We start from the raw sequence: 17281 nt of genomic DNA, 5'->3' as shown, positions 1-17281 counted from the left end.
TTTCTCTGGGAAGTATAGAAATGTTTATAGCGTATAATATATGACTCACTTTTCACATGGTGGAGAAAACACATTCCACAGTTTCAAAGACTTAAGGCTTTCATCTTCCAAATTATTTTATGAGATTCCTTTGTGTCTTTATAAAGCAGCCATAGATCTCTTTACTTTCAGAGCCTTTATATAGAACAATGCTATTAAAGCTACTCTTTTCTGTTCTCATAGTTGGCAAAAGAGATTTTTAGATAATGATTTTCCTAGAAGAAATTGTATTATTTGGTAGTATTTCACGAGTACAGAAGGAAAGAATTAACTATATTAACTTGTTGCTAAATTAGCCTGATTTATGGAAACCTTTTGGAAGAAGAAAATGTGAGTTTGAATAGTCAAGATATAGGTATATGCACAGACTTTCTGCTTTGATTTTGACTGTCTAAATCACATACTCATTCAATAAATCATTATTGAAAGTCTGTCTTTTTGTACTTGTCCATTGCTGCTATCTAATGATGGATAAGATGAACAAAGTCTCTACTGGGAAGAAATTTATTATGTACTAAGACAAGACAGTCAATTAAACAAATTCCAATATACTGTCATAATTTGATTAGAGAAAAGACCAAGTACTATAGAAACACACAAAGAGGCATGAAACCAAGTATAATGAGATAACGAAGCCTCAGAATGGACTTGATTGCAGTAGATTTGAGTCATAGAAAATCTCTAAGTTGGCTTGTGAAAGGTGAGTGAGTTGAGAGAAGAGATGAAAATGGAAAGTAGAACTGTAGTCTTGACAGAAACAAAGACACATACAGAAAAGGATGAGGGAAGATTTGTAGCTAATAATTAGATGAAGCCTAAGAGTTAAGAAGAGACCAGAACGTAAAAGGCCTTATGCCTGTTTTACTCAGTTTTGCCTTTACTATCAGTACAAAAGCACTGCAAGATTTTACACAGAGGAGTGACATTCTTGAATTTTTATTTTGTGGAAGCTTTTCTGTTAAAAATTGTGAAAAATTAATCTGAAACAAGGGCTAGAGTGGAATTTGGCCAGTGAAATGTAATAACTGAAAATCATTATGAAGCTTTAGAGAAGTAATTTTGAGTAAGAACAGAGAGGTAGGACCAATAAGGTTGTATATAGAGAGATGAGAAAATAGAGCCAGGATTGACCTCCAAGTCTCAATCTTGTAGACCTTCATAGATAATGAAGGTATTTACTACCATAGGGACTACTGGAGAAAAAAGCAGGTTTGGAGGAGATAATGAGTTTAATTTCAGATAAATTAATTTGAATGGAGCTTTAGTAATACTATCATTTTAAAAACCTTCTGCTACTAATCAAAAGGTCGACTGTTTAAACGTACTTACTTATCCTCAGAAGAAAGATGTGGCAGACATACAGCCTTCCAAACCCTGTGGGTAGTTGTGTTCCATCTTAGAGAGTTATTCTCAGTCCGAATCAACTCAGTGGCAGTAGGTTTTTAAAAATATATTGTTGTTGTTGTTGTTGTTGTTATGTGCCGTTGAGTCGCTTGCGACTCATAGCGACCCTATGTACAACAGCCCTAAACTCCGCTCTGTCCTGTGCCAATTGCACCGTCTCTGACACTCCCATCCCAATTATCCCAGTCACTGAATCAATCCACCTCATAGAGGGCCTTCCTCTCCTGCGCTGTCCCTCCACCCTCCCAAGCATGATGTCCCTCTCCAAGGACTGGTCTCTCCTCACAACATGTCCACAGTATGTTAGACGGAGCCTCAGAATCCTTGCCTCCAAGGAGCCACCCGGTTTAACCCCTTCCAGGACAAATCTGTTTGTTTTCCTAGCAGTCCATGGTATTCTCAATACTCTTCTCCAGCACCACAGCTCAAAGGCATCAATTCTCCTTCTATCCTCCTTGGTCATTGTCCAACTCTCTGATGCATAACAAGTGATTGCGAAGACCATAGCCTGTATCAGACGCACCTTAGTCTCCAGAGATACACCATTGCTCTTCAGTACTTTGGAGAGGTCCCTAACAGCAGACTTTCCCATGGCAATGCGCCTTTTAATTTCCTGGCTGCTGGTGCCAAGAGTGTTGACTGTGGAGCCAAGCAAACTAAAGCTGTGTACAATCTCAATCTCTTCACCATCCATCCTGATGCTGCCAATTGGTCCAGTGGTGAGAATCTTTGTCTTCTTGACATTGAGCCTCAATCCATATTGTAGGCTGCAGTCCTTGACACTCTGCAACAGGCGCTTCAGGTCCTCTTCAGTATATTACTAGTTTAATTTTTTTTAAGGATAGGATACATGTGAGGCATTTGGTTACATTGATCTGGTGCTTTGGACAGATTTGAACAAAGCATGGGACTTGAGATGCCATTTGCTTAGATGATACAAGCCATGGACTTGATTGAAGTTTCTCAGAAGTAAAATGACTTTGGAGAAGTAGAAGAAGACTTCATAAAGAACATGAGAATAAACATGTAGAAACGTGAGCTGGGTAATGGGAGAATAGAGTTTATCTAAAACCAAAGGGAAAAACTAAGGCACAGAGAATAATCTGATGTAGTAAACCTTGTCAAGATATCAAATCAATAACAATGAAAAACTTTATTTTGTTTTTGATAAACTATATCATGATTAATAACTACCCTTGCACATGATGATATGGGTCATGAAGATGATTTTAAATGTTAGTGGGAAGAGGGAAGTAGAAGTTGAAAAGTCATCCAAGAAAGAGGTTTCCAGAGCTTGTAGATAATGGAGTTTAACTGTAGAGGGAGATGCTTTTAAGTTTATAGGTTTCATGACTAGAAGATGAAGCTGTTTCCACATAGCTGATTTTTTTTCTTCTTCATGAAATGTAAGGGAAGTTATTACCTTTTGCCAGTGTGAGAGGAGATAGTAATTCATGAAAGCGTTTAGAGTACTAAGGGCTGAGTGTATTTACTTTATAATATGGGGTAGAGAAAAAAGGATTGTTGGGTAGCACTGAAGACTAACACAGAATCCTGTGTAGTTCAGGTTGACATCTAAAATAGCACACTGGTGATTTTTTTTTAAATGCGTATATTGTTTTGTGGCTAATTAGTAATGTTTTAATTTCTACATGTTGATGACAGTGAATCTAGAATGTTAGTTTGTAGTGGGAAAATTTTTACACAAGAAAATCAGATATTTTAAAGTAGAATTTCATGATTTAATTAAAGTTAGTGTTTACAAAGTGTCCTTGATCAAAATATAAAAAAAAAATAATTTCTTTATAAAAGAGATCAAAATGAGTAGTTAAAAAAAGTTAGCAAAAATGTTTAACAAGGTGCTAACAGCCACTGCTTTATATACATTCTGTTGGATTGATTGTGAGTATGACTCCATGAGAAGAACTTTAGAAAGATCCCAAGAAATAGATAAACCACTACAATAAAAACTTAGAATATTCATGAAATTGTAGAATTTCTTCTGTTATGTTTAGAGGATTGACTTGGAGCTAGAAAATAAATTCCCCTAGAATTTGATAGTAACCTACTTTACACTTAATGTTATCTACCCAGCAAGTATGATGGAATGTACAGGCTTTTTTTCAGTGATGTTAAACTTTTTGGTAAAGAAGTGCCAAGCTCAATATGGTCACATCTGTAATCTATATAGATCTCTCCCAATAGAAAATAATAGAGTTATGACGTTCATTATGAGTAAATGTAGAACAGTGCTTATTAGAGAAGTATACAGCATGTGCATGATGGATTCAGAGACTTTGTGTTTTATTGTGAGACTTGAGTATCATTACATATGATTTGTAAGAACATTAGTAAATTAATTTCCTGTTAAAGTCTGTCGGAATTCTGTGATAAAATTAAGAACTTTAAAAAAGTCAACATTCCATAAATAGGCCTCTCTTCCATATTTCCTTTCAAAGAGAGAGGTCCATCCTCCTTTGGGATGTGGCTTTCTAATAAATCAATTTTCTTTTTTTTACCTTAATAAAAGAGTCAGCTTTCCATAAATAGTACATATGATTTTATCTGCCACACTACAAACAAGCAGTCAGGAAATAAAAAAAATGTATTGCTATGGGAAAGTCTGCTGTTAATGACCTCTCTAAAGTACTGAAGAGCAACGGTGTCTCTCTGGAGACTAAGGTGCGCCTGAAACAGGCCATGGTCTTTGCAATCACTTGTTATGCATCAGAGAGTTGGAAAATGACTAGATAGGACAGAAGGAGAATTGATGCCTTTGAGCTGTGGTGATGGAGAAGAGTATTGAATATACCATGGAGTACCAAGAAAACAGAGATTCATCCTGGAGAGGGTTAAACCAAGCTGCTCCTTGGAGGCAAGGATTCTGGGGCTTCGTCTGACATATTTTGGGCATATTGCAAGGAGGGACAGGTCCTTGGAGAGGGACATCATGCTTGGGAGGGTGGAGGGACAGCGCAAGACGGGAAGAGCCTCTATGAGGTGGATTGATTCCGTGACTGGGGTAATCGGGATGGGTGTGTCAGAGGCAGTGTGATTGGCACAGGATAGAGCAGGGTTTAGGGCTGTTGTCCATAGGGTCGCTATGAGTTGGAAATGACTCGACGGCACATAACAACAACAACAATTCTCTTGTACCCATGTCGAATACATCTCCCAAAGACTGTTTTATAGGTAAGACTACCTGACTTGATAGTATTTATCGTAGGTAATGATTGATGAGGACAGCCTATCACACCGCCCTTTTAATGCTAGGGCTTTACACACTGGGGGAAACAGACCTATCATCACGCTCTAGATTGTAAATGGTGAGTCTTCTATTAGAAATTTATGTAAAGTACAATATAGCAAAATATCTTTAAAAGAACATCTTGTGCTGTTTTACATTTAAACCCTACAATATTCCAGCAGTTATTTTCTTTACTAATAAAGTTTGTTAAATAGGATTTGAAGGTTAGACTAACTCCAGCTTCCTTTTATATACTCTGCAGTAGGAGAAAATTTAGAAAAGAAATAGGAAAGGTTTTGTTGTTGTTGAATAATTAGTATATTATTCATAGATGATAGATGCCTTACAATTTAAGAGAAATTCTTTCTGTTTGAGACATAAACCTGATGTTTTAAGGTCATTGTGCAGGAGAAAAACCATCCGTAATTGGCAGATGCACTGTTGATTTAAAGGGCAGCTGATTTGTTTTTTAATGGTTATACGGATAAGATTTCATTGTATAATTAAAATATATACTGTCTTTGAGAGTCATACTGGATGCATTAAAGATCTTTTGCTTCAAGAAAGAGATGAAATTCTTCGTCTTTTTAAGTGTACTTTGAATAAGTTAAAAAAAAATAAAAGTAATTTGGCCATTTAAACACTACAGTCCTGAAATAGGCTTATTTTCCCAATATGATGATTGACCATATAGGCATATTTTAATTTGTTGTTGTTACATACCATTGAGTCAAAATCATCTCATAGCTGACCCTCCTGTGGATTTTTCTGAGATGGCATAATTTAAATTATACATTTCCACTGTAGTTACTTTCAACTTTATATAATTCAGAACACAGATTTTTTAATAACGACATGCAGTAACAAATCTCTGTCATCTGTTTAGATAGCTCATTTAAAAAGGAAGAAGTAATAAAATATATCAAATCTGACCCGTATTAAAGTTTTCTTATAACCATTCCTCTGGTGGACTTATCTTTGGTTTGGACTATCATATACATTTGTATAACATAATATTCTTTGAACAAAAATTTAAATGTAGTATCAGGAAACTGCTTTTTATGTTCAAACCTTTTGATGGTTTTATAATCCTAAAAGAATAAAAAGCAAGTCTGAACTCATCCTTCACCTCTCTCAAAGATTCATATTTCTCTCAGGTGACAAGTCCACTTTCCAGTCCGTAAAGAAAGGTCATTTCTGCCTCATTACTAAGTGTTTTATGTTTATAAGAAACATTGGTTAGAAAGACACCATAAAATAGAAATTATATTTATTAGGACAGAAAATTATTATAAAAGAAAATTTTTGTTTTAACTTTTAAAAACAATTACATTTTGGGGAGCTCTGGTGGTCTAGTGGCAAGAAGCTGTGCTACAATCCTTATGGCACGCAGTTCGAATCCACCAGATGCTGTGCTGGAGGAGGAGGGGCAATCTCCTCCTGTCCCAGTCAGATCTGATTTGATGGTACACACACGAAATATAATAATAATTAAAAAAGAAACACAATTACATTTTTTTTTACGCCATTCTATAAGTTCTTATATTTGTAGAGTAAAATAGTACCACTTGATCAGATAGCTAAATTGTTGTTTTGCTTGACTGGCACAGGAATTGTGGATAGGACATGGAGAGGTTGTTTCTTGTTTTAAAGATTCAAGAATTCAAGGTAATTCTTTTTTTCAGAGATTGATTTCATATAAATAAGAATAATAACATTGCGTTGGTTTTAAATGTATTTCTTTTTTATGTTTAACCTAGATTCTTTGGCTTTTCTTACAGAGTTTTCTGGGGTGCTGCATCAGTGTCACATTCTGGCATCTGAAATGGTCCATTTCATTCATCAAATGCAGTATTACATTACGTTTGAGGTAAATTTTAATCATCCTGTTTAATTTAACTTGTGTCTTATATACTATATATTTTCTAAAGACACCATACTAAGAGAACATGAATGTTATTGGGTTTTGAATTGTCATTTTTTTTAGGTGCTTGAATGCTCTTGGGATGAACTTTGGAACAAAGTACAGCAAGCACAAGATTTGGATCACATTATTGCAGCACACGAGGTGTTCTTAGATACAATAATTTCTCGATGCCTCCTGGACAGTGACTCCAGAGTAAGACTCTTACTCTTTTTTGCAGCCTTAAAAATGATAATGTTGTTCTTTTCTTTATTTTCTGTCAAATGGAAATTCTAGATGCAGTCACATTACTAGCAATTTAAATGAATTTATTAAAGTTTTCATGCTTATGTATTCCACTTCTGAGTGTTGTTAGGACCCCTCTGTTTGACAAATCCATTCCCATGGAGTTGATTTTGACTCCTAGCAACCCTACAGGGAGTGTCCAAGCCATAAATGTTTCAAGCGGAAATTGCCTGTCTTTCTACTAAGAAGGAGCTGGTTAATTTGAACCACAGACTTTTTTGTTAGTGTCCCTTTTTGTTATTCATTACACCAGTAGGGCTTCTATAGTTGAAGTGTTGTTAGATGCTATCTAGTCCACTGTGATTCACAGTGGTCCAAAGAATAACAGTTTGAAACTGGCTTGTATTTTGCACTGTCTTCATGATCTCTATAATTCTCCAACCCATTGTTGCAGTCATAGTAGATATAGTGTTATAGTCATGGATGCAGTGTCAGTTCATCTTGGTGTTAATTCATTTTGCTGATCTTCTGCCTTTTCCAGCATTCTGTCAGGAAAGTAGCATGTTCAAAGTATGTGAGATGAAGTCTCATCACCCTTGCCTCTAAAAATGCACTCTAGTCATACTTTCACCAAACCAGACTTGTTTATTCTTTTTGGTGGTCTGTGATATATATTCAGCATTCTTTACCAACACCACAATTCAAAGGCATACGTTCTTCTTTGGTTTTACGTTACATGTCCATCTTTCAGATGCATAGGAATACCATTATGTGGATCAGTACACCCTAGTCTTTAAAGAGATATCCCTGCTCATCACTTTGGAGATACTCTTTTTTTTTTTCTATAATTATATTTTATTAATTTTCATAAACGTTTACAGAGATTTTGGGTTTCCATTCATTCATTGTTGCACTATTCTCTCTACCCTCCTCCTAGTTTGTTCTTGTACTTTGGAGATACTCTTGACATCACATTTTTCCAGTGCAACACATCTTTTAATTTCTTGACTGCTGCTGCCTTCATTATTGATTATGGAAGCAAGTAAAATGAGATCATTAACAACTTCAGTCCTTTATCTATCATGATGTTATCTCCTGGTCTAGTCATGAAGACTTTTGTTTTCTTGTTGTTGAAATGCAGTCTACATTGAAGACTATAATATGTGATCATCTGCATTAGGTGGTTTAGATCTTCAAGATGCTCCTCTTTTTTGACTTCTAATTACTCCTTTGGCTGTTTCCCAGATGTTTTGGTAAGTGGCATTTTCACTGTCATTTGTTTCATAAACTTTTTAATTTCATTTTTCATTTGTTCCAGTACCCACTCATGTTCAAGCAAGGTGGTGTTCATTTTCCAAATGTATGTTTCTTTTCCTCCTTTATTGTCTTGTTATTAATTGCTAATTTTGTAGCTTTGTGGTCTGAGATGATTTGTATTTCTATGTTTTTTAATTTCTTGCTGCTTGCCTTCCGACCTAGAATGTGATCTATTCTCAAGAATGTTCCATGCACATTGGAAAAGAAGGTATACTGTGCTTTTGGGGGGTGTATTAGCCTATAAATATCTATGAGATAAAGTTGGTTTATTGTGTAGTTTACTTCTTCAGTATCTTTGTTGAGTTTCTGGTAGTTTTATCTTTTCTTGAGAGGGATGTATTGAAGTCTCCAACTACTATAGAGGTGTTGTGTATTTCTGTCTTCAGTTTTGTTCATGATTGTTTTATCTATTTTGCAGCTCTATCATTTGGTGCATAGATATTTATTATTGTTATGTTCTCTTATTCTATTGATCCCTTAAGCATTATGTAGTGACCTTCCTTGTCCTTTTTGGTGGTTTTTGCTTTGAAATTTATTTTATCGGAGATTAATATAGCTACTCCTGCTTTTTTCTGGTTACTATTTTCTTGGTATATTTTTCCCCCCACCCTTTTATTTTTAGTCTTTCTTTGTCTTTTCAACTCTCTCATGTAGACAGCATATTGATGGATTTTGGGTTTTTATCCAATCTGCTGTTCTTTTTCTCTTCAGTGGTGCATTTAAAGCATTCACATTCAGTGTGATTATTGAGAGGCCCATTTTTATTGTTATCATTGTGTTGTGCTCTTTTTGTGTGTTGTTGATAGTTACTTTGGTCCATCATGCTTTCTGTGGCACCTTTGTAAGAAGGATATCAGTGTTTCTTGCAGTGCTGCTCTTGTTTTTATAAACTTCCTTAGGTTCTGTTTTTCTGGGAATTTCTTGATCATTCCTTCATATTTGATGGACAGTTTCACTGGATATAATATTCTTGGTTGACAGTTGTGTTCTTTAAGTGTTCAGTATATGTCATTCCACTGTCTTCTTGCTCACATGGTTTCTGTTGAGAAATTGACACTTAATTTTATCTGCTTTTCCTTATAGGTTACTCTTTGTTTCTCCCTCGCTGCTTTCAGAATTCTCTCCTTATCTTTGATTCTGGCAAATTTGACTATGATATGGTGTTTTTCTTTTGTGGCCTATTCTATATGGTGTTCACTCAACTTCTTGAATATTTATTCTCTCAATTCTTCATTATGCCTGGGAAGTTTTCTTCTCATAATTCCTCCACAACCTTTTCAGTGCCTTTACTTGCTTCTTTCTGTTCTGGGATTGTGCATGTTATTTCTCTTGATGGTGTCCCACATTATTCTTAGGTTTTCCTCTTCCATTTCTTTTTGATTCTGCTTTTTGCTCTAGCATATCAGTGGTGACAATTCTGTCTTCTATTTCACTGGTTCTGTGTTCCATCTCTTCAACTCTGTTCATGTGTTCCTCCATCATGGTGACAGCATCTGAGACATTAGACCTCATATTTTGGATCATGGTTTCTTGTTTTTCCAGAGCTTGTAATGCCTCGTTTGTGTTAATCTGCATTGTTTTGGATTGTTTTTTAAGCTCCTCACGGTTTTTACTTGCATTGTCCTGTAATTCTTCAAGTTTGTCTTACACTCATTGAAAATATTCAGTCGTTGTTCTTTTAAATTCTGTGTATGAAAGTTCCATCAGATTTTCTGGCTTCAGGAAATCCATTGATACTGTGTTACTTTTTTGGGGTGACATCTTGCTTTGTGCTTATGTAGGATGTGAAGTAATCTGCTTCTTATGTGACATTGCTGCAGTAGAGTTTCTCATGCCTGAGACTAAGATAGCTTCATGATCTTAAGTCACTGCTACAGAACAGAGTGTGGCACCTATGCTGCCTGTGTTTTTCTCTGAACTTCTGAACCAAGGGAAGCTTCAGTTCAGGACCTGTGAAAGTGGCCTCTTCTGTCAGATAATTGTTCCAGCTAAGTCAAACTAAGGCACTCCGGATTAAAGGCAGTTAGTTGACTGATTGTGAGGAGATGTGAGGCTGAGTTCAGGTAGGCATGGGCAGGCAGGCACACATGCATGTATATGCTGGCCAGGTGTGTGCACAGATGCTTGTCGGGTGGGCACGTGTGGGGACCTCATTCACATTCTAACTGTCCAGGTGAGCATGTGTGGGAACTTCACTCAGATTGCAGCTCTGGTTCACACCCAGCGGGGCTTAAGCCTGGTGGGGCTCACATTCCCATATAAATCTTCTTTTAACAGATAAAAGAAACCTGCTTTTCAGGTTTTTACTTGTTGTCGATAGATTTACTAGAGATCAAATAGAGACAACTTATATTTGAGAGGAATATTTTACATGTTGGTTTTTTACTTGTGTTATGAATGCCTTTGAAAGTCTAGTTGAAAGCAATGGACTTTCTATGTAGAATTATGCACTTTCATACATTATTTTGCATACAATTTTAAGGGATTCTTTTGAAGCACATTCATACACTTCTAGGAATCTAAACTGTTAGGCACTACTCCAGTCCATTTCATGGAGGATCTTCATCTCTTTTGCAGACCTATTAGTTTTCCAGGTATGATAGTTTTTTTTCAGGGACCCACTACCTCATGCTCAAGGTGTCTTACCATTTTCTCTCAAATGATTAAGAGTCTACTTCTTCCAAGAAAAATTTGGTTTTTTCATTTGACTGTTAATGATATATTCAGGATTCTTCACGATCACCACCACGAAAATTCAAAGGCATTGATTCTTCCATCTTCTCTATTCTTTGTCCACTTTTTACATTGATATGAGGTGACTGCAAATGCATTGGTTTTTAAGACATGCCTTAATCTTTAAATTGCCATCGTTGGGTTGTAGCATTTCAAAGAATTCATTGGCAGCAGATTTTCTCAGTGTAAACTTTGACATTTTGAATGCTGTTTCCCTTTTTGTTCATTGTGGATGCAATTAAAAGAAAATTCTTGACGATATCAGTCATTTCTCAGTTATCATGTTTCTTATTGGCCCAGTTATGAGGAGGATTGCTGCTGTTTTTTCTTCTTTAGGTTAATCCATATTAAAAGTTAAATTTTTTTTATCATCTTCGTCAGTGAATGCTTCAACTCTTCTTTAAATTAAACATGCAAGGTTGTGTCATCTCGTACCACAGGTTATTGACTGTTCCTCTCATCCTGAAGCCCCATAATTCTTCATATACTACAGTTTCTTGGATTATTTACTGAGCATGCCGATTGTTTAAATTTACCGAAAGCATATATGCCTAATGTACACATTTCCTAATTTTAAACCATGCAGTGTCCCCTTATTCTGTTCCAGAAACTGCTGCTTTGTGTACAGGTTCCTCATGAACACAATGAAATGTTCTAGAATTCTCATTTTTTTCAGTGTCATCTACAGTTTATTATGATCCACAGAATCAGGTATCTTTGATTCATCAATAAAACACAAGTAAACATTCTGTAACTTTTACTTTCAGCCAAGATATATCTTATGTCAGCAGTGATATCTTTTGTTACACAGTCTCTTCTGAATCTACTTGGAATTTCTAACAGAAATTTCTTTTGTTGTTGGTGGTGCTGTTGAGTATACTTCATAGTGACCTTAGGAGCAACAGCTATGAAGCCTGTCCTATACCATTCTTTTTAGGTATATACATATTATCATACTTCTGTTACTGTTGTATCACAGGCTAGTTTTGACATGCTCTTTCTGACTGTAAATATGATAGGTTTCCTGGCATATTAGACTATATGATTGTCCTATTAAAAATGGTCAGCAGCAGTCCATCTCAGCTCACTTTTGTTGTTGTTATATCATTCAGTTCTGACTCCTACTATGTCTACAATATTGGTTTTTCATTTCATTCTCAATGACTTCCAATTTTCCTTGTTTCATACTTTATCATACTTAATGTTCCAATATTTGGTGGATGTATGCAGCTGTTTTTTTCTCATTTTGAATCATGCTGTATCAGCAAATCAGGGTCCTGAAATTTTACTCCATCTATGGCAGCAAGGTAAACTCTGCTTTGATAAGACATATTTTCGTAAGTTACATTTTTAATCTCTGAGAATCTTCTCAGAAAAGATGACCATGATATATATATTTTTAAAAAAAAAAGGTAGTACATGAGTGAACAGATAGTAAATTTGTGTTATCTTATTTTTGTAACTTTTTTTTAAGCTTAGGAAACACATTGAAATTCTTTTCATTTAAAAAACTCAGTATCTTTGTTCTTTAGGCACTTTTAAATCAACTTAGAGCTGTATTTGATCAAATTATTGAACTTCAGAATGCTCAAGATGCAATATACAGAGCAGCTTTGGAAGAATTACAAAAGCGGTTACAGTTTGAAGAGAAAAAGAAACAGCGGGAAATGGAGGTATAGTTTTTACAGTATTAGATTTATCCATTTCACTGTTGAGATTGTTGTCATAATATAAGCAAATTATTAACTTTCCTACTGAAATTTTCATACAGTTTAAAACCCTAGACCTGCATTTGAGAGTTTAAGAAGTTGTTGGTGTTTTTGTTAGGTGCCATAGAGTCAAGTGTGACACAGTAGCGACCTTTTGAACAACAGATCTCAACCTTCCTGTATCCTGTCCTCTCTTCATTATCTCAGATATACTTGGGCACATTGTTACAGTCACTGTGTCTGTCTACCTCTTTGAGAGTCTTCCTCTCTTTTGTTAACCATCTACCTTTTCCAAGCATTATGTCCTTTGCCAAAGACTGACTGGCCTCTACTAGCAACATGCCCATAATATAGAAAAAATGCTACTTAAAAAGGACATAAGAAGTACTGACTATTAAAGAGGGAATTGTCATAAAAATTGTTGTGATTTAAAAAAAAATTACAGTAATAAAATTTGTGAGAATCACAAGTATGTTGCCATTTTTTAATCAGAAGTGTTAAGATAATGACATGTTTCTGGAATGACATGGACACAAAGTGTTAACTCTAAATTTGTGTTACTTATTTTAAGTTAATGGACCATCACTGTGATTTATTTTTGCATTTTGTGTTTTTGTATGCGCATGGGAGTCTAATTCTCTACTTTAAGCTCTTTACAGCGACATTCCTTACCAACACAACTCACTGCTATCACATCATAATTGGCTTATAGCTGACATTCTAGTGGGGTTTCAGAGGCTGTAAATCACACAGGAGAAGACTGCACGTCTTTCTCCAGAGGAGGAGCTGGTGGATTGGATTGGCAGCACAGCTAACTATTCACTAGACCACCAGAGCTCCCAATATTTATGTTCTTTATTACTTTGAATTATGGAAATTTATATGCTGATTTGGCTGCTTATGGAATTTGTTATATTTTCTATGATTTGTATAATCTTGGGGTAGCGGAAAAGAAATTATTCCGAATCAGCACAATTTTATAGTTGTGTGCTGTTGAGTCAGAACTGACTCAGAGCTGACCTTCCAGCGGATTTTCAGAGGCTGTTAATCACATGAGAGAATATTGCCCATCTTTCTCCTGTGGAGCTATTGGTAGATTTGAACTGTGAGCTGGTGGATTGGGTTGGCAGCACAGCTTCTTAACACCAGGCTACCAGAGCTCCCTGATTTTATTACTTTTGCTTTAAGAATGTGTATTAGCGGGTTAGAGGATAGTATTTAGCTTGGAAAATCTACAGCCTTATGTTGTTGTTTTGTGCCATTGAGTTGCTTGCGACTCATAGCGACCCTATGTACAACAGCCCCAAACTCTGTTCTGTCCTGTGCCAGTCGCACTGTCTCTGACACACCCATCCCAATTACCCCACTGAGTCAATCCCCCTCATAGTGGGGCTTCCCCTCCTGCACTGTCCCTCCACCCTCGCAAGCATGATGTCCTTCTCCAAAGACCTTTCCCTCTTACAACATGTCCAGAGTATGTTAGACGGAGCCTCAGAATCCTTGCCTCCAAGGAGCTGTTCATTTTAACCTTTTCCAGGATGAGTCTGTTTGTTTTCCTAGCAGTCCATGGTACCCTCAATACTCTTCTCCAGCACCACAGCTCAACGGCATCAATTCTCCTTCTATCCTCCTTAGTCATTGTCTAACTCTCTGATGCATAACAAGTGATAGCAAAGATGGCCTTTCTCAGATGCATCTTAGTCTCCAGAGAGACACCATTGCTCTGTTGTTGTTGTTATGTGCCTTTGAGTCTTTTGCGACTCATAGCGACCCTATGCACAACAGCCCTAAACCCTGCTCTATCCTGTGCCAATTGCATTGCCTCTGACACACCCATCCTGATTACCCCAGTCACTGAATCAATCCACCTCAGAGGGTCTTCCCCTCCTGCGCTGTCCCTCTACTCTACCCAGCATGATGTCCCTCTCCAAAGACCTGTCTCTCCTTGCTACATGTCCAAAGTATGTCAGACGAAGCCCCAGAATCTTTGCCTCCAAGGAGTAGCCTGGTTTAACCCTCTCTAGGGTGAATCTGTTTGTTTTCTTGGCAGTCCATGGTACATTCAGTACTCTTTTCCAGCACCACAGCTCAAAAGCGTCAATTCTCCTTCTGTCCTCCCTAGTCATTGTCCAGCTCTCTGATGCATAACAAGATTGCAAAGACCATGCTCTAGAAACAAAGTTCTTTCTTTAGTTTATTTTGTAAATAGAAATACTAGCCACTGTTGGATTGCTATGGTGTTTCATTATCCAAAGTGATTTTATTTGTTTATTGTGGTTGACATTTCTCAAGTGTCAGAGTTTACAGACTTCTGTGGACCTTGCTCAGGCATCCCTGTGTATATAACTGCTGAGTTATTTAGACTTAGATTCAGAATCCTAACTTTATAACTAAGGAGCTGTCTGCCTCTGGACAACTTAATTTCCTGGAAACATAGTTTCTTGTTTTGTAAAATTGATTTGATAAAGAAAATATCTCACAGAGGTATTGATGCACATACAATAATATATGTTAGCTAGTTAGCATTTAATAAAGAGACCTAGTAGTATACTGCTCTGCTATTCAAATGGCTGTCCACCTTCAGTGGTTTGAATCAACCAGTAGCTCCATAGAAGAAAGATGTGGAGTTCACCTCAGTTAAGATTTACAGTCTTGAGTTTGAATTGACTTGGTGGCTGAATTTCTGCAGTTTAAAGTGTTCAGTAAGTGCTGCTTACTGTTTGGTTTTTGTGGTTTTTTTTTCCCACTGTTTGTATGCCCCAGATAATCAAACTGTATTTTTTAAAAAACCACTAAACTGTATTATTAATTTAATTTTTTAAAAAAATCTATTAAAAAGATAGGAGCTTTGGTGACCTAGCAATAAGGAAATGTGCTGCCAACCTCAAATCATGCAGTTCAAATACACGAGTTGTTCATGGGAGAAAGGTAGACATTTTCCTCCTGTGTGATTTATTGCCTCTGAAAACCCACTTGAGGGTCAGCTATGAGTCATTTTGACTTGATGGTATATAACAACAGCTTTAAAAAATAGTCCTTAAAATCTTAACACTGTGATAATGCCATGCTATCTGAATATGTGGGAGTTAATGGTTCTTTCTAAACACTGTCCATCAGTAGTGGCGTGAGACAGATTTACATTATAATAAGAGATCTAGAAACTGAAAGTTTATCTGAAAAATTGTTTCTAATTCTATGGATTGGCTAGTGGGAGGGGAGAATGATAAAGTGTAATGTAGTCAGGTAAAGATTTAGATCCCCAGAAACCCTATAGGGCATCCCTACTCTGTCCTATCACTCTGTATCAGAATCAACTTTACAACAATGAAGCTTCCATGTAATAGCAGTATGAGAAATAAAATCCCACAAAATGTTGAGAGAAATGGATGCACACGCCACTTCCCATTACAGCTCAGTCTTAGAAGTATTTTGAAATCTTTTTATGACTTTTTGCATGATCAGTTTAAAACTTTCATGTACCTTATGTCTAATTGATTGCCTCACAGATTAATTTACCTTTTGAATTTAAAAAGGTAGCAGTGGTGAATGGATAATCTTTTAAAAAAATTATATTAGGTCAACTATATCTTGACCCCACTTCACATATATGTATATACAAAATACAGGGCATCTTATACATTTAATGTAAAATTTTTAGAGGTAACATAATGACTTCCTTAAATTATTGTTGCTGTTATGTATTGCTGATTTGGAACAGACTTACCTCTGTCTTCTATGCAACACCTGGTACATTTGAATCATATGTCTTTGAGTTGACAGTGCAACTATTTGCTACTAAGTCACCAGAGCTAGTAGTAATAATTTAAAGTAAATGAAACATTACCACTGTGCTCCAGATAGTAATGTCTAGTGGTGCTATAGTAAAGACTTTTACACTGTTGATAATTCAAACCCATTGACCAGTCCTCAGAAGAGAAAGCTGAAGAGGTCTGCTTGTGTAAAGATTGGAATCTGCGAACAGTTCTGTTCTAGTCTACAAGTATGCTGAGTCACCGAACCCACTTGCTGACAAAAGGTTTGAGTTTTAACACATCCTTAAGACAAGCAAACAACCTCCCGCAGAATATACTAGATAGATAGATAGTTAGATAGATAGACAGACAGACAGATGAAAGGGAGCTCTGGTGGCTAGTGGTTAAGGATTTGTGCTTCCTGCGCAGAAGCACACAGTTTGAATCCTCTAGCTGTTTTGCCTGAGAAAGAAGGGCATTCTCCTCCTATGATATTTACTCCCTCTTTGAACCTGCTGGATGGTCAACTATGAATCAGTCTGACTCAGCAATACACAGCAACAATAACGGTATATTTGAAAACTCCAGGAACCTTAGTGGTGCAGTGGTTAAAATACTCACATGCTAACTGAAGCCCATGGTTTAAAACAACAGCCATTCAGTGGAAGAAGAATATGGCAGTTTCCTTCCATAATAATTTACAGCCTTTGTAACTGTCCAGGCCATTCTAGCCCATTTTTACTTAGTCAGTATAAGTCAGAATCAGCTTGACAGCAATGGGCTTTTGTTTTTCAAACGATACTTCATCTACAATGTAAAAGCACTCTTAGCCTTTTCAGCAGGAAGTAGCTAAGAGAATACGCCGTCGCCTTTTCCTTATGACTCAGGGAGAAGTCTCTCTCAGGGAGGAGTGATAGGGAATGGCAAAGGA

At 36.5% G+C, this 17281-nt stretch overlaps 1 protein-coding gene across 1 annotated transcript in view; it reads left to right on the top strand.

Moving 5' to 3' along the window:
* The window catches only part of TUBGCP3 (tubulin, gamma complex associated protein 3), a 130284-nt gene that overhangs the window by 98516 nt on the left and 14487 nt on the right, over positions 1-17281 (top strand). The window contains exons 18-20 of the mRNA XM_006883803.1: positions 6472-6560; positions 6678-6809; positions 12422-12562. Coding sequence (XP_006883865.1) covers positions 6472-6560; positions 6678-6809; positions 12422-12562 — 362 coding nt within the window. The remainder of the gene's footprint in view (positions 1-6471; positions 6561-6677; positions 6810-12421; positions 12563-17281) is intronic.

This window comes from Elephantulus edwardii, unplaced genomic scaffold, assembly GCF_000299155.1.
Source record: "Elephantulus edwardii isolate Elephantulus edwardi_28Jun2011 unplaced genomic scaffold, EleEdw1.0 scaffold00030, whole genome shotgun sequence".
Taxonomy (NCBI): Eukaryota; Metazoa; Chordata; class Mammalia; order Macroscelidea; family Macroscelididae; genus Elephantulus; species Elephantulus edwardii.
Note: the sequence above shows the minus strand (reverse complement) of the source record. Positions and strands in the feature narration are given on the sequence as shown.